Source organism: Miniopterus schreibersii, assembly GCF_964146895.1.
Source record: "Miniopterus schreibersii genome assembly, chromosome: 22".
Taxonomy (NCBI): Eukaryota; Metazoa; Chordata; class Mammalia; order Chiroptera; family Miniopteridae; genus Miniopterus; species Miniopterus schreibersii.
In genome coordinates this window covers 5,737,258-5,755,676 of record NC_138124.1, presented here as the reverse complement: position 1 = coordinate 5,755,676, position 18,419 = coordinate 5,737,258, and the positions used below count along the sequence as shown (strand labels likewise).

At 49.8% G+C, this 18,419-nt stretch overlaps 2 protein-coding genes across 3 annotated transcripts in view; one reads left to right on the top strand and one right to left on the bottom strand.

Annotated features, from left to right (window-relative positions):
* The window catches only part of ETFA (electron transfer flavoprotein subunit alpha), a 35,227-nt gene extending 29,582 nt beyond the window's left edge, over positions 1-5,645 (top strand). Inside the window, exons 11-12 of the mRNA XM_081124464.1 lie at positions 1,964-2,044; positions 5,284-5,645. Of these exons, the coding sequence (XP_080980590.1) occupies positions 1,964-2,044; positions 5,284-5,322 (120 nt within the window). The 3' untranslated portion in view covers positions 5,323-5,645. The remainder of the gene's footprint in view (positions 1-1,963; positions 2,045-5,283) is intronic.
* A 9,164-nt stretch (positions 5,646-14,809) lies between these two features.
* Positions 14,810-18,419, bottom strand: part of TMEM266 (transmembrane protein 266) — a 50,501-nt gene continuing 46,891 nt past the window's right edge. For both annotated transcript variants that reach the window (XM_081124463.1, XM_081124462.1), the window contains exon 10: positions 14,810-16,026. In XM_081124463.1, the coding sequence (XP_080980589.1) occupies positions 15,464-16,026 (563 nt within the window). In that variant the 3' untranslated portion in view covers positions 14,810-15,463. The remainder of the gene's footprint in view (positions 16,027-18,419) is intronic.

Below are 18,419 nucleotides of genomic sequence, written 5' to 3'. Positions count from 1 at the left end.
TGTAGTAAGTTTTAAAATTAGGAATGTGAGTCCTCCAGCTTTGTTATTCTTTTTCTAGATTGTTTTAGCTATTGTTTGTTCCTTGATATTCTATGTGAATTTTTGGAAGGGTTTTTTAATTTCTGAAAAACTATCATTGGAAGGACAGTTTTGGTAGATATAGGATTCTTGGCCAACAGTTTTTTTCTTTTAGAACATTGAATATATGAGCTCATTTCCTTCTGGCCTCCATAGTTTCTGATGAGAAATCTGGTATAATCTTATTGAGCATTCCTTGTATGTACTGAGTCACTTCTCTCTCCCTATTTTCAAGATTTTCCCTTTATATTTGACTTTCAAAAGTTTAATTATAGTGTGTCTCAGTGTGGGGCTCTGAGTTCATCTTTCTTAGAGTTTGTTAAGCTTCTTGGATTTTTACATTTTTGTGTTTCATCAAATTTGCAAAGTATTTTTTCAGATATTCTCTCTGCCCCGTCCTTTCTCTCTCTTTTTTTCTGGGACTCCCAAATAATGTATTTTGGTCTGCGTGACGGTAGCCCATGGGTCCCTTAGTCACTGTTCACTTTTCCTTCATCTGTTTTCTTTCTCTTCTTCAGATTCGATAATTTCAGTGGTCCGATGTGTATGTTTGCTGATTCATTCTTCTGCCTGCTCAAATCTACCTTTGAATTCCTCTAGTGAATTTCACTTGTTTTTGCACTTTTCAGCTCCAGAATTTCCTTTTGGCCTCTTTTTAGGTTTTTTATCTTTTTATTTTGTTCAGACATCATTTTCTTGACTTTCTCCACATCTTTCTTTAGTTCTTTGAGCATCTTTAAGATTGTTGTTTTAAAGTCTTTGTCTAGTAGATTGGCCATCAGGTCTTTTTCAGGGACAGCTTCTGTTGAATTTTTTCCTTTGTGTGGACGATACTTTCCTGTTTCTTTGTATGCCTTGTGATTTTTTTTTTTTTTTTAACTGGACATGTGAATCTAATAATGTGGTATTACTCACCTCAGATTCTCCTCTAGGATTTGCTATTATTTTGTTATTGTGTTTGTTTATTCTTGTTATTTTGATGGTTGTAGATGTCTGTATTGAAGATTAACCTGATGTGTGAGCATAAGGTCTTCTCCAGATTTTTCTGAACCTACACCTTTCCCTGGGCATGTATAGTCACTGTAATTTCCCCATGTATGCAGTTGCTTTTGAATTTCCTAGTCTGGTTCTGAAAAGGGGAGAAAACCAAACATGAAGTGGCCAGAAAAAGCACAGTGTCCCTTTAAATCTTCTGCAAATAACTTTAGCCAGAGGGTGAGGGGCTTGCAACAATGGGGGAGGTGCAGCAGCAGTGGCTGCCCTTCTGTGATCTGAAACAGCTGTCAGTGATGAAAGCACAGACCCCCAGTATTTGGAGGACAGGTTCCTTTTTGCTGACTCTGGCTCCTGCGAGCTGTGTGCAAGCTGCTCCAGGAACATGTGCACAGTGACCTGCTACTGGAGTTGGGTGGGGAGACAGGATGGCTAGCTCCCTGCATTAAGAGCTGCAGTTTACCCTGCAGGCCTTCCCCTGGAAGTTGAAAGCCTTCAATAGTCTCCAGAGTTCTCAGATGGTTACATCAGACAGATTCTGCCAGGGTAGTTGTTGTGTAGGTGAGGAGACAGATTTTTGTTGCTTCCCATAGTCCTCTCCTCTGATTTGTTACTTATCTAAAATAAACGTTTGTTTATAAGTCAAAAAAGAACTCTAAAAAATAGTAATTTAAAACCATTTTATTACTATGATGGGCTTGTGGTGGGGGTGGGAGATAACTTTATATTCCAACACAGAAAATTCTAAATTTACAGTATTGGCACAAATGAGTCTTAATTGGTAGACATTTTTAACACTACAAATTTGTTATTAGGGAAGTTAAAAGAGAACTGTCAATTTATGTAGTATATTTTCTTGACAAAGGCCAAATTCCTTGTTTCTATTTCACAGACAATTGTGGCAATTAACAAAGACCCAGAAGCTCCAATTTTTCAAGTGGCAGATTATGGAATAGTTGCAGATTTATTCAAGGTAAGCTGGCATTGAGCATGATGGCTATTACCTAGATTTCATCTGAGCACCTCTCAGAGTTGATCAGGGAGGAAGCTGTTATAGGGAGGCATTGTGTGTTTATGTATCTGTGTGTATTTCTGTGTATGTATATATTAATACATATACACAATTTTGAACTACTTAAGGTGAAGTTGTCCTAATAAATACATGATGTTTATATAGAGCATTATAACTTTCCCTTTAAGGAGTCTATACTGTCTTTATAATATCCATATGGCTCTTGGCATCTTATGTGCTGAGTTAATATACTGTGTGAACCTCAAATCATATTTGGCAGTTACTGTAAAGAAAGTCACATCATTTAGAATTGAAGGTCAGATAAAGAGCTTCACAGACGAGAAAAAGCTAAAGGAGTTCATCACCACCAAACCAGTATTACATGAAATGTTGAAGGGTCTTCTTTAAGAAGAAGCTAATGAACAAAATAAACTGCCAAGCAAAATAGACCCAGAGACATTGAAGCATGCAAGAGAGAGGTGTTTTTTTTAGAGGGTGTGTGTGGGGGGGTAGTAATTAACCAAAGACTTTATATGCATATATGCATAACCCACGGACACAGACAATAGTGTGGTGAAGGCCTAGGGTGGGGGTAGGAGGGCCGTGGAGGGGGTCAATGGAGGAAAAGGGGCGACATCTGTAATGCTTTCAACAATAACGAATTAAAAAAAAAAAGGTAATTCACATCAAACCCTCTCATGTGGAGATTTGCCAGTGATGCTATAGCTTTTCTGGGGGGTGTGGGCACTCAGGCCCAGCTTATCTGACTGAACAAGTGCACTCTGGTAGCTGTGCTTGAGAATTAGAGCCTTCCTGGCGTGATAGGTGTGGGGGAACGCTGCTTCCCGCTGGCATACTCTTCACTTTCCTGGTGGTCTTTCTGCTCTGCTGCTAGCCGTATTTGTCCTCCCTGGGAAAGAAATTACTGAGTGGTATTGATGAGCACCTGAGAGTCATTTGGCCACATGTAAAGGTTACAGTTTATGCATGACCTAGCCTCCTTTTGTCCCTCAGGGCCTGCCTGCAAGCTTCTAGGTTACCTTGTGCAGAAAATTCTCGTGCAGCAATGGAGGCTCTGAAAGTAGCATCCCACCCTGGAGAAGTGGGTGTGCTGGAGTGAGGAACCCCTCACTAGAGAGCTGTGTGGGCCTTAATAGAGACTCTGCAGCCTAAGGACAGAGCCAGAGGTGGTCCACCCAGCAAGAGGGTTGGCACGTTCTTGTGGCTTTACCAGCGCTGTGTATGATCCATTCCCGCACCCCCAAGATCCTTGTTTCTTCTCCATGTTAATGCTCTGACTTCTAGTCCATACTAACCTCTCCTCCTGCGGGCTCCTGAATTTGGAGTATTCGGTGCCACTCTTCTCAGCCTCTTACATAAAGGGTCAGACGAGCATATTTCTGAGTGGGTGGCTTGCGGGCTCTGTCTGGTCTCCCCAGGTAGGGGCCCACTCCTTTTGGGCAGGAATCAGCACAGATTTGTCTGTCCTCCACACGGCATAGCGTGATGAAGCATTGTGTAGATCAGTAAAATGTAACTGTATTTGATTACAGCAGCACGTGGTCTTGTTTTAAATGTAAGTTCATTCTCTCCCTGGCCAGTTTGGCTCAGTAGTTAGAGTGTCAGCCAAGGGACCAAAGGGTCTCTAGTTCGATTCCTGGTCAAGGGCATGTCGTACCTCGGTTGCAGACTCGATCCCAGTTGGGCGCGCGTGGGAGGCAACCAGTCCATGTCTGTCTCTCTCTCCCCCCCCTTCCCTCCCCTCCACTCTCTCTCAAAAAATCAGTGGAAAAAATACCCTTGCATGAGGATAAAACAACAGCTTCATTCTCATTGGCCTTTCTGACCGGGAGCTGCTCTGCAGTGTCGAAAACAAGAAAAATAAGAATCCAGGTCTTTCCGTGTGCTCAGGCCTCCACACACCCTGTGAACCTGAAGAATCGTTTTCTTTTCCCTGACTAGGCATTGTGTGCTGTGCCTGGGCAGTGCCCCTCAGCCCTTTTTTGGGGAGTGTGGCAGGGGGACATTCTGTAAGGAAAACTGTGTTCTAAACCCAATTCATGTTTCCTTTCAAAGAAGTTGGGCTCTAGCCTGTTTCTCATGAAACAACATCTGTCCCACGTGGGCATGTCGTGTGAGTGACTGGCATGAACTCATGGCCTGTCCACCGAGGAAAGTGGGAGAAGTGGTGCCAGCACTTGATGCTGCCCCTGAGCTAATGCCTGCTGGCTCCATGGTAAACATGGGCCTTTCAATAGGCTGCAGACAAAGTGACATTCGGAAGAAACAACATGTTGACAATCTCCTTAATAAATTTTGTACGAACACATTATTTCCACCTAATGGAAATGTAGCTCTCTTAAATAATTGAGAGGCTGTATTCATCAGTGGGCTGCGGCTGGGATCTTGGTGCTGTGCTGTGGCAGTGGGCAGCCCCTTGGAAGCCTGGGTAATTGATATTTTACACAAGTAGCTCAGCCGGTGTTCATGTGGGCTGCGTGTGATGTCCCCCTGCAGTTTCCATACACAGCGGCTGTCATTGCCCAGGCTGTCACAAGGCAGCTTCACAGTGAAAGCTCCAGTTGCAGCCACTGAACTGTGAAGACTCAAGGATTAGTAAATAATCCTTTTTAACCTGGGGACCAGCTCCCCTCACTGTGTTTCCTTACTCTGTCTGCTGGCCAGGCACTGCGTTAGCAGAAGGCCTTGGTTTTAATAGAGTAATGACCTTCAGTGTTCAGCATGCAGCTCATTTTTATGTGCCAGAAGAAAGTAATGTGTGCCGCAAAGCATCAGCGATGTTTGAAAAATGAACTGTGAGGGAATGAACAAACAGGGAGAAGAGTTGAAGGAGATTGACAGGGGTCATGACTGAGCAAAGACTTCATGTGGCCTGTGAAGGAAAGGCCAGGAGCGCAGTAGGGAAGGAAGAATGCCAGAAACTCAGAGGCACTCTGGGCACAGACAGGAAACACTGGACTTCCTGTTTTATGTGGAGCCTTTCTGAGGCTTATGTCCAGGGGGTCTCTCCCACGATGGGAGGACAGATGAGGTGAGCAGAGTTCCCGGGAGGGGGGAGAGGCACGTGTGCCTGAGGAGGGACTCACAATCTCTCCTTTGGCCTCCAAGGATTTCTTAAGGAGTGGTGACCGTATCACAGCAATGGCTCAAGTGGCTTTTTTTTTTTTTTTAATTTGCAGGTAGTTCCTGAAATGACTGAGCTATTGAAGAAAAAATGAGTCATGATCATATATGTTAAGAAGAAAAATTATGAGAGTATTCTGCTGAAATCATAGATATTCATGGCTATTATAACAATCACTGGAAAGCTGCATTTCATAACTTGAGGAAAAATTCTAACAGATGCCAAATGCTTTTTTTATGGGACTATTATGTTTCTTTTTAAATGTGGTTGCAAACAATTATTTTTGAAATTTTCTAATTCTGTAATAAAATATATAATAAAAATTTTCCACAGCTTTAGAACTACAACCAGAAATATGCCTAGCTTTGTAAAGAGAGAAAATTGAAGAAAGGTAGTAAAATTTCATTTTTTTCCTTTGCCTGATTTTCTAATGTGTTTGAGGCAAGATTGTAAACATGCATGTTGCTGTCATCATACTCCACCTAATCTAGTAGTTAAGAGAAGGGAACTGGATTGGCAAATTCAGAGTTAAGAAAGCACAGCCACACAGCGTGAGCTTTATCTAAAATATAACAGGCTTCAGAAAATCATAACTAATGTGACAGTAGCAGTGCTGACTTCAGCCTTACCCTGCTCAATGTACTTGTTGGTTGAAGTTAGATTGTATCCCATTTTGTTTTAAGGTCTTGTCCGCTTGTAGGACTTTGAGTCTGTAAAGGAGAGGGGAGCGGAGAAGGAGGAGCTGCTTTTAGACAGTATGGCCTAGTCTGCGGGCAGATAGTTTGATATTATTATGAATGCTTAAAATCTCACTCAGAGAATGCTCTGGCTGTTCGTTTGCCCTCCTGATGGCTTCCTTTGAGCTCTCTCAGAAAGCGGCCAGGCGTGTGAGTCACCATACTTGTGGTTAGTTCCGGCACTCACTCTGCTGTCCTAGGGCATGGCCGAGGTTGAGAGTGTCACACGGAGCTAGAAGCTGTGTGAGTGCATGCCCAGAACAGGTTGGGGAGGCTCTGGCCAGGCCTGTAAGACAGCATGGACAGGTTTCTGGGGCCATAGGAGGGCCAGGAGTAGCAGGTAAGTTGTGACAGAGCTGCCACTTTGAAGCAGCTCTGCAGTAGTAATAGGAGTTAACAGAACAAGGGAAACAGCACGGAAGAGATGGGAAGTCACCAGTGATACATGTGGGAGGAACGGAGGGGCCAGCCTAGAGTTGACTAGCTGAACCTTTTTGATTTGTGTCATAATCATTTGCTGTGAAACACTTCTAGAAGTTAAATGTCTCTGGCATTTCAACCTCTGCTAACGAGGCAAGAGGAAAGGAGTGAAGTGATGCTCTGTGTCAGCCATAGGTCCTAATGTGTCCGAGCTGCGCAGTCATCCGTCCAGCCCCTTGTATGGATGGGGACACTGTGGAAGAAGTGAAGAAGGTAAAGTGACCTGTCCAAGGTCACATGCTTGAATCATTTTTGGGAAAGTAATTGCCATGGTTTTTTTGTTGTTGTTGTTTGTTTGTTTTTAATATTTTATTGATTTCAGAGAGAGGAAGGGAGAGAGAGAAGCATCAGTGAGAGAGATTGATCGGCTGCCTCCTGCATGTGTCCTGCTAGGGATGGAGCCGGTAACCCAGCACGTGCCCCGATTTCCTGGTTCATAGGTCGATGCTCAACCGCTGAGCCACGCCGGCCCAGCTAACTCCCATGTTTTGTTGCTGTCTTTGAGGCTCTTCCCCGGGGAGCTGGCCTTGCTCAGGGGTGTCTCCATTTACCCCTCATGCCTGTTGGAGACAATAACTTGGGACAGGAGAGACAGCAAAGGGAGGACTGTCTCAGGTTGTACCCTGGCGTGGTTCCTAGCCTCAGAGTTGAGCTGCTGGGTCTGTCTCCCTTTGGCTTCTTGCAGTCGTGACTGCTCCACCCCAAGCAGCTGTTCACTTACGTTTACTGGCTGCAACTCATCACCATCATAATAGCGTAAGTATGGTTCTTACTGTATGCCAGGCACCATTGTAACAGTTCATACACTTTAAACCCCTTAGTTCTCATACCACCCTGTAAAATAGATGCTGTTAATATTACTATTTTACAGATGAGGAAACTGAGGTTCAAAGAGGTAATATAACTTGCCAAATTCAGCTTATAAATGAGAGCTAGGATTTGAAACCAGGAAGTCTGGCTTCAGAGCGGTGGCATCACCAGGGTGTGCTTCTGTCTTGCCTCGGCTGCAGGAACAGGGAGACTTGCTGCACAGCACCCTCAGGTAAAGGGCACTGAGTGCTGAGGGGTGGGGTGGGCACACGCAGGGTCCTCAGCAAGGAGGAGAGATGGTATTCTGGGTTTGTCTTTCCAGCAGCATTTTATTCAACTCCGAAGACCCTCTGAGTACCCACTTAGACTTTACCTTTAGAAGGCAGTTGAGTGAGGTGGGGACAAGTTGTTACGACATTACATATGCCAGAAGGTTTGACGTGCCCTTTATCTATGTGTTTTAGTGGAAACAAGCTGTCAGCTTCCAATGACTGCCCTGCATCTGGCTTGAGGGCCCAGAGCTGTGGCCCTGAAAGCAGTGTGGGTGAAAGGTGTTACGGACAGCTTTCCTTGGTGTGTGTGCTTTTCCTGCCTTTCTCCCGAGTCATTTAAGGTCGTTGGTCCACCTCATATAGCCCCTGGGAATTTGATGGCCTGGTTACTTGGGCAGAAATATTCACGTAGAAGGGCATCCCTGAGAGGGCATCTGGATCAGGAGGATGGCCCCTCACTCAGCTTTTCAGTGGTTGAGAAAACACAGGGTCCAGTTTCTCCCCAGCCCTGCGGGCTCAGCAGTTCTGTGCAGAATGTGCCTGCTGGGCTCCCTGGCTCACCAGCTGTGCTATGCAGGTTCTGGAGCAAACACCCAGGAGAGAGTGGCCCAGCCTGTCCTGAATGGAGAGCTTGTGGTCTGGAAGAACAGCACCCCACTGGGCTCTGCGAATACGGGCCACTGGGGCCCAACGCTCAAGATTTTGCAGTTACCAGGAAAGATGAGGTGAGACCCAGTGATTAGAAAAGCAGACGGCCTAAAAGTCAGCAAGAACGTATCAGAGAGGTCTCCCTCTGTGAGCCTGCCCTGTCATCCTGGCGGGGAGGCTCCAGTATTAGCGTGTTGGAGCAGAAGGGGAAACTGAGATCAGAGCTCATATAGATGATTGAGGCAGTGAAGGGCAGAAACATGGGGGTGTGCATGCCAGGGAAGGGGTTTTGGAAGAGATTGATTGATGGGCTGAGGAGTTTGGCCTTTTTCCTCATAGGTCAGTGGTTCTCAAAGTTTGCCCTCAAGTAATACCATTTCAGGAGCTGGACCAGGGCTGGTACTGTGAAAGGTATATATCTTTTCCTGATTTGCAGGAAAAATTAATAGAATTTTCCCAGTTGTAGGTCTGTCTTACATTTTTCTAAAACTTTGATGGCTGTTACTCCTTAGGAATGTAAGCAGATAGCAAAGCGAATGGACGAGTAGCAAATGCATATGAAGTGAGGCAGCCAGCAGCCATGGACCCACCACAGCTTGTTTAGTGGACATGTGTTGAATACTTAGAAATACTCTCTATTAGTTGGTCTTTGTTCCTTGTTTGTAATATTGGAATTAAATATGCCAGCATATCAAGAATGTTCCACAAAGAGCTGTGTCACTTTCTGAGGTCCTGCCTCCCTCCTGGCAACAGGGGGGCCACTGACATTTTGTGAGGAAGGCCCGTGACCTAACCTGGAGAAGGAACCTAACCCAGTGGTGTGTTCAGGAAGGATGGAGGGAGGAGATGGAAGTGACTAGGAGGCTGTTGCAGGAATCTTACGGCCTTGTGCCCTGGGTGGGTTTGGCTGAAAGCTCTTTGGTTACAGAATGGGTCCCCAGAGACTGGAAATGGTCCAGAGCTGTGGGCGAGGCTGGCAGAGTGTGGGGCTCTTCCAGGCTAGTGGGAGTGTGCTGCTGGCAGAGCCTGGGCGTGTCGGTGCTGGGGGGTTTGAAACCCCAGCTGTAAGTGCTCTTTTTTCTCTCTTTCTGAAAGGAAGGGTTGGCTAGGTTGCATTTCACACTGTCTCTCTTGAAGGGTTGTTGTTTTGTTATACAGAAAAGTGGCCTTAAGAGGCTGGGTAACCCAGAGGACACTCCTGATTATAACATAGAATTGGTTAGCTAAAGGTGACTTGACTAAGAACCTTATAGGAAGCCCATTAAGGTGATATACTGCCACAATTTAGTATACCCCTGGGTTTAAAAACAGTTGTGGGAAACCCAAATGAAGAAGAGTTGTTGATAATCCTTGGTTTATAAAGTAATTTCATTTAAAGTGCTACATCAGAGGTGGCAAGGGTAAGAAACTGTGAAGAAATCAGGCTCTTGGGTAAAAAAGGTGATTTGCCTCAGTCATAAAGCAAGTGGTAGAACTGGAACACAAACCAGCACTTATGGCCAGTATTACTTATTGAGAACCTACTAGGTGCATTACATGTCCTTCTCTAATACAGTAATGCATGCGGTGTTACTACCTCTACTTTCTGGATGAAGAAATTGGCTGAGAGGTGACTGACGAGAGATAGCAGTCAGTGAGATGTGGACCCTGAACTGGACTCCAGGTCTGGGGACTTGGCTTTTCCACTATGCCAGGCTCCCCTCCCACACCTTCCAGCTTCTGCAGGACTCCTCTGATTTGTCATTAGGAGCATGGAGCAGTGATGCAAGGAGGACTTTGTTGGGAAGAAAGCTGGCATTTCCTTTCTGGAGCGCCTGGATTGTGGAGTGCTCAGGCCCTGGTGAAGCTTCTCTGGGCTTCACCGCCTTTGCCTCCCACCACTGGTCACATGGTTAAAGGCAGGTTCCTGCTGCCCTTCTGTGCACTCATCTCCCGCTTGCAGGGCTCTTCCCCTTCCCAGAGTGGCGCTGCAGGGGGACATTGGGGCTGGGACCTGGGACCACAGGGAAGGCTGAGCACAGAGCGGGCTGGTCACCAGGATACTTAGGTTCTTGTCCTGGTTCTCTTATTGCCACAGACACAGCCTGGTGTCATGTTCCATCTCCTTTTATGCATCATTTTCATGTGTAAAATGACAAATTGAACTTGGTTGTCTTTCAAGGTATCTTCAAGCTTTAACCTGTGAATGTGCTGGCAGATCTCAGACAGCTAGGTAGATGGTGATGGTAATTATTTTTGAGAGCTTTTTACGCCCAAGATTCTGTGCTGAGCCCTTTATATACGTTATCCTCTATAAGCCTCATAACCCTGCAAGGTGTAGTGTTATTCCCCACTGTCCATATGAGAAAATGACAATGACCTTAGGCCAAAGTCTGCTCTTAACCACATGTCATATCTCCCTTTTGGGGAGAAGAGGGGAGGCACCTAACGTGGCCTGGGTGGGCCGGGCGCAGTGGAAGGAGCTAGGTGAGAGCTGAGCTGAATGCAGAAGGGGCACAAAATCAGCCAGTGAGGAAGTGTGTCCCAGGCAGAAGGCCAGTGTAGACGAAGTCCAGAAGCATGAGGAACATGATGGACTCTGGGCCCCGATCCCGAGTCCCAGCCTGGCATCCCTCCATTCTGAGCTACTCTGCCCAGGGATGCAGGGCTCTGTACTACACTCTGGAACTGGTCTGCACACTGGCTGTCCCTTGTGGCATTTAACATACCCCAGCCCCAGAACCCACGCCCCTTCTTTATACAGTGGAGGTAGAGAGTCTACCTAGTTATAAGGCCTAATTGGTGTTGGGGAGGGTCCTAGAATGCTTGGTGAAAGATACCCCGTAAATCTCAGGCACTGAAGAGGTTTACTACATTCATCCCAGTGTTTAATGCCCTGATTGATCTCCAGGGTGGTGAATTTAATTCATTTGCTTGTTTCAGGCCGAGTAGGCAGCCTGTCCCCGTGCTGCAGCCTGGCGCTCTGAATGACATGATGCCAGCGTGTCTCTTTGGTAGCTTGCAATGAATTCAGAGGCAAATGTCCCATCATTTTCTTTGGATAATTAAATTATTTGCTAGGAAACAGTACCAAACTTTTCAGCACCCCCCCCAAAAAAAATCCATAGTAGTTATGAATTCCTTGCGCAGTCATGTCAGGGAAATGTAGGTATTTGACTTATACTGGAAAAGGCAAAGGAAGACAGGTAAGGTACCTCCTGTCAGGGAAACAGCAGCGTGCTCTTACCTAACTGGGGACTCCAGGACAATATCTATAGGGGCACCAACGAGGATGTGTGAGCAGGGATGAGCTTGGAAGGGCAGGCAGTGCCTGGGCTAGGGACAGGGCACATGTCTTCTCAGCCTCTCAGTACCTTTACACCCCATTACCACCCTTCCCACCCCAAACTTTCAGCAGCAGCTGGCGAAATAACTGAGCATCTCCTGGGCAGCCATCCATGGAAGTGCTGAGCCTGGGCAGGCAGTGAACATCCCAGGCATCTATTGTTAATGAGGATAGTTTCTGCTGTGTCTCCCTTGAAACATTCTCAAAGGGCTTTTCCTCCATTATGTCATTAGCCATCCCAGCAGCCCTCGGGGGGGGGGGGGGTTGTTATTCCTCTTGGGGTGTGTTTGGGGGGAATGGGGTCATATAGCAAACCAGAAACAGCTGGGCTCAGAGTACAGGTGCCTGGGCACTGACACACCCTATATGCCCAGCAGCATTTGAGGTAGAGAGGTCCAGACATCTCTCCAGCCCTGACATGTCTTTTGAAACCTGGGGTTATCTATGTCACCCCCAGAGCTGCTGTCAGTGTCCTTGTTAAGAACAAGTGTCCTATTAGCTTAGTGAGCTTTCCACAGCCCTGCTTAGTCTTCTTTAGAGACCAGGAAATCGCATCACAGTGGACTGTGGATGGAGCACCAGGACAAGATCAGGCATTTCTGAGCTGAAGGTCACGGAGGGAATGAAAACAGCCACGCCTCTAACTGCTTGGTCTGTGAAAGCCCGTGTCTGTGTGACGGTCTGAAAAGGCAAGGTTGGGTTAGATGCCTTGCCCAGGGCTGGCTGCAGAGGGGCCATTGAGTCATTCAGGGAAAGTGGACTGTGGGCCAGGCCTGCCTGGCTGTGGCCCAGCTCTCTTGGGGGCTGGCCAACAGCACTGTTGGCTCTGAGCCTTACCCCTGCTGCCAGGGCTGGCATTGTCAGGGTGGCGCCCTGGCCACAAGATTGGCTTCTCTCCAGCCCTGGTGGTGAGGCTGAGCAGGGAGGTTGGCCCTGCAGGAGGGCCCACAGGGCTCCGCAAAGAGGGTGGCTGAGGGATGGCAACTGCCTGGGGACCGGAGGCCTGACTTCTGTCTCTGGCTGTGTCCCCTTCCAGGTGGATCATTTTTCCATCTCCAGTATGACATCTAACCTGGACAGACCTGGATTTGAACCCTCCCACTAGCTTACTAGTTAGCTGTGTGCTCTTGGGCAGGTCATTTCATCAATCATTCTGTGCCTGTTTTTTCTTCTAAAGCAGGGAAAACAGCACCCACTCTGCAGGGCTATGATAAAGAGCCTGTCACAGTAGGAAGTGAATGAATGGAAGCCATTATTGTTATCACCCTCTTGTTGACTTCCAGGAGACAACTGCTGTTATCCAGACCCTCTCCCTTCAGGGGGAGCACCAAAGGGGCTCTCTGAAAGGAGAGTCATTGCCCAGAACTGCAGGCCTCCCAGGAGTGCTCTGCTCCATCTCCACCTGCCCCCCAGCTGCCAACCAGCCAGATTCTGGGCTATGGGCCCTCCCAGGGGAGCCGTGAGAGCCAAAGCTTTTACTCTCACCTCCTGTACTCTGTGCCTGTGTCCTGGCATGTAAGTGTGCACCCTCTAAAGCTGTGACAGTGGACTGTCCTTGCAGAGGCGGGGACCACCTCTTACTATCTTTCCCTCCCGTCTTAATCTGGCTGTGCAGCAGTTCTAACACAGGTAGAACTGCTCAGGCAGAATTTCACCTCACAGTGATTTGTAACTATCCTGAGACCAGCTTTTAAACGGAAGCTGTTCTGCAGACCCCATTTCTAGGTGGGAAAACTGAGGCACAGAGCAAGAGACACTTGCCTAGCATTGTCCCCCATTGCTGTCCTTTCGGTCTTCCGGTTTCTCTGGAGTAGAAGTCCACAGCAGAGGCAAGTGCTGGCTAGTAGTTGGGTCTCACCTCTGTCTCAGGACAGGCCCTTTTACCCATTGGGGCGGCCAACACTACCCAGCTTGGTCGATGGGCGCTCAGCCAGCGGGGACTGGCTGAGGAGGACGGTGGTTGTTTCGTGTCAAGCCTGCAGAACACTAATCAAGGACCCTGCTGGCTCTTGCCCTAGAGATCTTAAATCATGAGATGCCCTCTAGCCCTTCATGTGACAGAAGCTGAGCGTGACTATTTTGCTTTGTAAAGCCTGGGAGCACTGTACCTAGCACACTGCAAGGTGGATCTGGGATCCAGTTTCAGTGCCTCTCATTAGTGTTTGACCTTAGGAGAGTTCTGAAGTCTCTCTGAGCCTCAGGCTCTTCCTGTGTAAAATGGAGATAGTGACACCCACCTCACAGGGTCATTGGGGATTAAAGCAGCCCAGGAGAGGCCTTAGTAGACTGCTCGGCAGTGGAAGCTGTGATTCTGCTGTTAGGGACCCAGAATGCCTCCGATGACATCCCCAGACCAGCTCAGTTAGACAGTGATTCCTTTACCACTTTAAACAGCTGCTAATCTCCCTGTGAATCAGGGGGTTGATCTTGGGTTTGCATGTGCTAATTTTCCTCCCTTTCTTCCAGCGCAGCCAGCTGTCCCCAGTGACTTCCCATGCCTGTGCCTCATGCAGGATTCTGGGCTCAGAACTGAAGGGAGACAGGCAGGGAAGCAGGTGCTGACAGCCATGGGATCACTGCCTTCATGTGATTCCGTGGTGCCACAGGTGCCTGCCTGAGACATTCACACACTGAGCACCTAGACCGAGACCGAAGGGAGAAGGGGTGGCCAGAGTGGCAGGTAAGCCAGTTCGTGAAGGGACTGACCATGCCAAGGAGTTCAGGTGAGACAGTGGGAGTCCAATCCCCCCACCTCCCTTTTTTTGGGGTACGTAAAACTAAATGTGGTTATCAACCCGACACCTTGGAAGCTTTTCAGCGAGGGAGATGGATCAGGCTCAGCAGCCTGGAGGGTGCACTGAAGGAGACGGGAGCCAGAGGTTGGGCCTGGGCAGGTGGTCCGGAGGGCAGAATGGCCAGGGTTCCTGCCGGCTTGTGGAGGAAGAGAAGGGAGCCACTGATGCCAGGCAGAAGCGGGTGTCAGGATGGTGCTCAGCTGTGCACCTGCCGAGTTCGAAATCCCAGGTGGGGGGGCTGGGTTAGGCAGTTGTCAGCAAGAAAGGTGGAATTCTGACCTCCACTTAGGTGGGGGGATGAGGGGAGGGAAGGGACTAGTCCAGAGTCGCACACCCGGGCCATGTGCGTGCTTCCTGCCTGGGCCCAGGGTGCCCTCCATTCTGAAAAGGCCTCAGGGCTACCACAGAGGGGTTGGGGCCCCTAGACTGGTTTTCACCAGGCGAACCCCACCCTAGTGAGGCACCGCACTCTTCCCCTAAGCCAGCGACCAAAGGAAAACTGCCCACCCTAAGTCTCAGTGCAGCTGGTTTTTATTATTAAAGCTGAGTTTGCAAAATGACTGTCCCCTCCCCCAAGAACACCCCCACCCACCTCCAAATTCATCCCTTTATGTCCTGTGAAGGTGAAAACTAGGGTTTGTCTTAAAAATACTCAGAAAGGCTCATGCGGAAATGAGAGAATGAGGAGGAACGAAATAGGCTCAGATGGCGGTCTCTGTGATTGTGTGGGCTCCACCCAGGATTCCTGGACTAGAGGGCTTGGGGGGTGGGGCTGGACAGCCCCTGCTCACAGTGCTGTTCCCGAGGGTCCAGGGTGGGCACCAGGAACAAAGGCAACGGCAGAGGCTGAGCTGGGCCTGGACTCTACACCCTGCTGAAGCTGGGCCACAGGCGGGTTTTTGTAAAAATGGTTTAAAAAACCCCAGCCGTGAGCACTGCCTTCCCCTGATCACTGCCAGAGGAGGCACCAGCTCCGGGCTTTGAGGTCTGAGGCGTGTGTCCTCCTGTCCTGGAATCACCTCCCTGGAGGCAGGCAGCACCCTGAGAGAGGCCAGGTGGGCTCCTGGGTCCCTCATGTGACCCTTGATGGCCTCTGGGGCCCCGACTGTCTGCCCTTCTCCCACCCAGCCTGCTGGAGGCTCTAGGCTTCAGGAACCCTGTGCAGTGTCTACTCTTTGGATTCCAAAGATCTGAGCTTCTGCAGCGTGGGTGCAGCAGGCTGGAAGTGGATGACGGGCTGGATCGGAAAGGCAGCGAAGCCCTCCTGATTCTTCTGGTTGAACAGACTGACCCTGTGTTCCAGCTCGGGGCTGGTTGGGGCGGAGCCGGCTGGGCTGGGCTGGACAAAGGGGTCTGTGTCCAAGACCCCCTGGGATGGGCAGGGGTCCTCTGACAGGGAGGACAGCAGGTCCTGGACTGTGGTCTCCGCATGTTGCTGCTGGGGGGGTGGTGGCAGTGGCAAGGGAGAGGGGCTGGGCTCAGAGGACAACTCGCGGGCGGTGCTGCAGTCCCTGGAGGAGCACAGTGTCTGGCTGCTGTCGCTCTGGACCCCAGTGACGGAGCTGCCAGTGGAGCAGGAGGCGCTCTCAGAGGTGGAGCTCACGCAGGTGCCCTTGCTGCCCAGCTTCAGGGGCACGTCCACCGAGAAGAGGTCAGAGGAGACGTTGGGCTGGTGGACGTCTATGGCAGCCGTGGTGACCACACACACGGCTGGATCTGGGACTCCAGTGTCTGCAAAGAAAGGAGAGGCGCCAGTAACAGGTCACCCTCTACCCCTGTGGGTCCCGATGAGGGCAGATGTGTATACATGTCTAGACACACACAGTAACTACTATTTGATACCATACAATCTGGCCACCATCCCTCTAGATGCCACCCCAGCTCACTGCTCTATTTTGCCCTCCCCCCCCGCTCCCCCCTGTAGCTCAAGCCCCTGGCACCCTACTTCAGCTCACACCAAGAGCTGGTCGCCTCTCTAGCTACCAACTTGTCTCCCCAGCTTGCCTCTCTAGCTCACCCCCTATCTACCCAATCTGGTCCCCCACTCTATCTTGGTCCTCTAGCTCCCCCCAACCTGCCACCCTTGATCCCAAAGTAGTGTGTCCCCTAGCTCCCCACTGTAGCTGGCCACCCTAGCCTGACCCACAAACTCCCCACTCTGGTTCCCCATTCTCGATACTCAAACTCATGCCTTTAACTTGCTCCTCTATCTCACTCTAGCCCCCCCATGGTACCTAGCCCCCCTCGGCTCACCATGCTACGTCCCCGCCCTGGTTCACACTAGCTCGCCCACCTAGCATCCCACTCATTTGCCCCCTTGAACTCCTCTACGTTGACCCTCTAGATTGTCCTCCTAGCACTCCATTCTAGCTTACCCCTCGCTCATCCTGAGACCCCACTTTAGATCAATACTCTAGCTCACCCCACCAGCTCTACCCCCAGGTCCCTACTCTAGCACCCCACTTAGCTAAACATGCTAACACCTCATTCTTCCATTTCCCCACTTCCAAACTCCCCCGTTAGCTTGCCCCCAGTATTAAACTCTAGGGAGCCCCTCAGCTCTTCAATCTATCTCACCCTCTAGCTCCCCACTCTTGGCTGGCCTCTACCTATCCCCCCTAGCACCCTGCACTAGCTCCCACTAGCTTGGTCCTCTAACAGGCACTCCCCACCCTGGATACTCACTCATACTCACCCCTCTACCTCACTCCTCTAGCTCCCACCCACCCTTGATCCCCAACTAGCCCCCCCCACCTAGCTCCCTGTTCTAGCTAACCCCCCTGGTTCCCCCCCCTTAGACTGTCTCCCCTATATTCCCACACTTGCTCACCTCCCTAGCTTGACTCTCTAAGTTCTTCCCAGATCCCCACTCTAGCTGGTACCCCTGGCACCCCACTTCATCCCGCCCCTCTAGCTTCCCCTATAGCTCCCACTCAAGCACCCCACCCTTTCTACCCACTTTAGCTTTTACACTCTTGCTTGTCCCATAACTCTCCCCTGACCTCCCCTCCCTAGCTCCTACTTTATCTTGTGCCCTGGCTTCTTATTTCAGCTCCCCACTCTAACTCGAACCCCCATTTGCCCCTCCAGCTCACATCTATAAGCCCCTATAACTCCCCCCACTGGACTGAACCCGTAACTTGTCCCCCTAGCTCCCCACTCTAGTCTGACTGCTAGATCCACACACTAGCTGGGCCACCTTGGTGCCCCCTGTACTTCAACCCTCTAGGCAGCCCCTCTATCTCCGCCCAGTCTGTGACCTTTGACCCTAACTAGCATGCCCCTATCTCCCCACTGTAGCTTGCCCCTGAGCTGGACCCCTAGCACCCCACACTAGCTCCCCACTTTATCTCCCCTCCTCCCCCCAGCTGGGCCCATAGCTCCCCAGGCTATCTCTGCGATCTCACTGCACACTCTAGTTTGCCCCACTAATACCCCACTCTAGGTTACCACTCTAGCACCCAGCCCCTAGCTCCCCATCTGGCTCTTAGGTTGCCCCCCTAGCTCACCCACCTAGCCTGCCCCAGAGTTGCCCACTCTGGCTTGACCCTCAAGCTCCTCCTCTAGCCGGACTTGCCTTCATTGCCACAGTCGTCTCCAAGTGAAGCTCTGCTCGGCAGAGGGAAGGCCCGGACCTGCTGGCCTGCTGTAGCTCTGTGGTGGGTTGCCGAGGGTCACTGTGATATATGGTTAAGACCATGGCAGTCCCACCAGGGGCTGTAACTCGTGAGTTATGGGGAAGCTTAAAGACCAATAAATTTGGGAGGAAAGTTTTATCGACTACACCGTGAACTTGGCAGGCCCCAATGCCTGTAACTTTGCAGCCCGGGTTATAAAAATGATTTGTGCCAGAGAAGCCTAAACACAAGCTGATTGGCATTGTGACCGCAGGCACTGCTTCCTCCAGCCTGGGCAGGGGCTGGCACTCCCACACTGCCGGGCTGACCTCCCCGTGCTCCTGTGACTTATCGCTCGTGTCTGCAGGTTAATCCCTGGATGGTGTGGTGTGTGTACAGTTGTGACATGGTCAGCCTCAGAGCCCTCATTGGCCTGAAGGTCAACGTTAGCAACACACGCTGCCCTTTCCCCATCTCCAGAGTGGCCGAGAGTACCCCCAGCTTGTC